At 39.2% G+C, this 2,785-nt stretch overlaps 1 protein-coding gene across 1 annotated transcript in view; it reads left to right on the top strand.

Moving 5' to 3' along the window:
• The window catches only part of LOC106524055 (gamma-parvin), a gene marked incomplete at its 5' end in the record, with an annotated part of 7,918 nt that extends 6,033 nt beyond the window's left edge, over positions 1 to 1,885 (top strand). The window contains 2 exon segments of the mRNA XM_014017695.1: positions 609 to 681; positions 1,604 to 1,885. Of these exon segments, the coding sequence (XP_013873149.1) occupies positions 609 to 681; positions 1,604 to 1,677 (147 nt within the window).
• Positions 1,886 to 2,785: the final 900 nt, after the last annotated feature.

Raw genomic sequence — 2,785 nt, 5'->3', positions numbered from 1 at the left:
TTACCATCATCAGTGTGTGAATGTGAGTYTGAATGGGTGAATGTCTGTTAGTGTAAAGCGCTTTGGGGTCCGGAGGGACTTGAAAAGCACACTATAAGCATAAATTAATTATTTTAATACAACAGTCATTTCTGCATTTGGGGAGGTCACCTCCTAATAAATGTCATTACAGAAAATCTATACTTTTACTTTTAATACTTAAGTTCAAAAAATATCAGATACTTTAAGACTTTTATTCAAGTAATATTCCTAAATGAGACGTTAACTTTTATCAAAGTAATTTTTTGGTAAGATACTTGTACTTTTACTCACTTTGTGGTACTTTATACAACTCTGTACGTGGCCAAAAACATAACCTCCTTAGTGGAGGTAATGAAAGGATAAAACCAGCTGGGTGTATGAAAGAGCAGCTTCAGGATTACGTTCATAGTAGAGTTTATTCACATTTGTTACAATCCAGCTACTTTCTAATGATAGGTTAGAGAACAGAGCTATGTTAATGTAAGAAGTGCTCTAATGAAGATAAAATGTCGACATTGACCAAATTAAACAAATATAAAAAAGAGAAACTCACACTTATTTTACAAAGTGTTTTTTTTCTCTTTCAGCTTCATAATGTGACCTTAGCCTTGGACCTCCTGAATAATTCTGGCCTGCAGCTGCCAAATATTGACCCACAAGGTGAGAAAAATAGTTTTTATTCAAAATGCTCTGAAATGTTTACATCTGATTCATAAAAAAAAAAATCACCCGAGTTCCAACAGTGTTAAAAAACATTCAGCATCCACATTTCCTGTGTCAGGAGAAGAGAGGATGCTGCAGCAGTTAGTTAATCTCTGCATCAGGCAGTGAAGAGTTTCAAAGTGTTTTGGAGGAAAAGATGGAGCTGTTTGCAGAATACAAATGAGAGTGACTCGAGTCTCAGTAATATCACTGCAGACGATCGTCTCAGTCCGGCCATCGTAACTCATTGAGACGAGCGCAGGAAAGTGAAAAGGAAGTGAGTGATTGGATCAATTACTGACTTATCTAAGTGTGTAAATCAGTCAACAGGAAATTGATCAGCCTCTCCTCTCTGTGGATCTATTATTGACAGGATGAGCTTCTCACTGAGTTTCTGCAGCCCTCCCACTACCTCTCAGACTTTCCCACGTTCTTGCCCACCTGCTGTTTGCTACAATTCTGCACTAAATCCTCAGCCTGATAACTGATAATGCAAAGACCAGCACGATTCATCTAAGCCCAGGGAAGGAGTTAATTTAATTTCAGCTTTTAGTGTCTTTTTAATTAAAGGCATAATTGCTGTGATGGTGGAAGGAAATCCAGCACTCGGGGTCTTATGTCGGAACATGCTGTGTGCAGTAATTAGATCAGCGAGTGGAGGAGTCAATCTTTATGTCACATTCACTGCCTTAGTGCATCCCACACCCGGGGTTTCATCTCCCCGAGGACACCCTGATCAGGTTTTCATCTAATGCTCTTTGTTTCCTTTGTCCTCCTGATCTTTTGACCTGTTTGGGTGTTTTTATGTGAGCGGCCAACATTGATAAATCACCGTCACACTGCTGATTGTGTAACATGTCTCCTGTGGATATTGTGACAGATATCGTCTCTCAGGACGTCACTGTTACCTTGAAGGTCCTTTACGCCCTGTTCAAGAAGCACAAAGGGAAATAAGTGAGGATGCTGTCTGAGGATGAGCTGAGGAGCTGGAAAAGCAAACATGGAGTGTTTGGAAATATGCTGTTTTTATGAGAAACTTGGCTGATCTAATCTTTTTTATTTTTTTATTAGTATATCTAGTTTCATGCAGTTCATTTTAATCATTTTTGTTACTGTTTACCATAACTATATAAAATTAAAGGCCTTGCTTTCCTTTATTGAATTCTGCTTTTCATTTCACAACAAAAACTTAAAAAAAATCTTAGAATGAAAAAGGACAGAGATGTAGCTCTTTTGGTCAAACTTTGTTTTCTCTCAAGGTCTTGTCAGATGTGTTAAAGCTCAGACTATGTGATGTATGGTGGGACATGTGTAGGGTGGGCTAACAGATACAGTATATATATACACACACACAGCAGGTAAAATAAGTATTGAACACATCAACATTTTTCTCAGTAAATATATTACTAGAGGTGTTAATGACGTAATTTTCACCAGATGTCGGTAAAAACCCAAGTGATCCATACATACAAAGAAATCAAACCATAAATGTCCAGAAATGAAGTTATTTGGAATAATGTGGAATTGCACAGGGAAAAAGTATTGAACACACTTACTGAAATGTATCTAATACTTTGTACAAAAGCCTTTGTTGTCAATGACAGCTTCAAGACGCCTCCTGTATGGAGAAACTAGTGGCATGCATTGCTCAGGTGTGATTTTGGCCCATTCTTCCACACAAACAGTCTTCAAATCTTGAAGGTTTCCTGGGTCATGCTGGAGTTTTTGGAGGACAATGTTGTTCCTTTCCTGTTTGATGGAGGTTTCTAGAAATCTGCAGACGAACTTGTGTTGGTGAATCCAGAACTGATGATGGTCCAGAAGGGCTCAGATCCGGGTAAGGGAGCTGACTTGTTACGGTAATCCAGAGGGCAATCCAAGGTCAGAGCTGAGTGGTCAGAAATCCAAAAAAAAACCCAAATCACAATCCAGGTAGCAGTGTCCAGAGAGCAGAAACAGGTTCGTAAGTCAAGCGTCAGATTCAGCATCAGTATCAGGCACGGGTCAGGCAGGAGACGAAGACTGAGGGACAGGCTGTGAGTCAGGAACAAGAGATCAGGCA

This window comes from Austrofundulus limnaeus, unplaced genomic scaffold (assembly GCF_001266775.1).
Source record: "Austrofundulus limnaeus strain Quisiro unplaced genomic scaffold, Austrofundulus_limnaeus-1.0 Scaffold174, whole genome shotgun sequence".
Taxonomy (NCBI): domain Eukaryota; kingdom Metazoa; phylum Chordata; class Actinopteri; order Cyprinodontiformes; family Rivulidae; genus Austrofundulus; species Austrofundulus limnaeus.
This window is presented reverse-complemented; position numbering and strand designations above follow the sequence as displayed.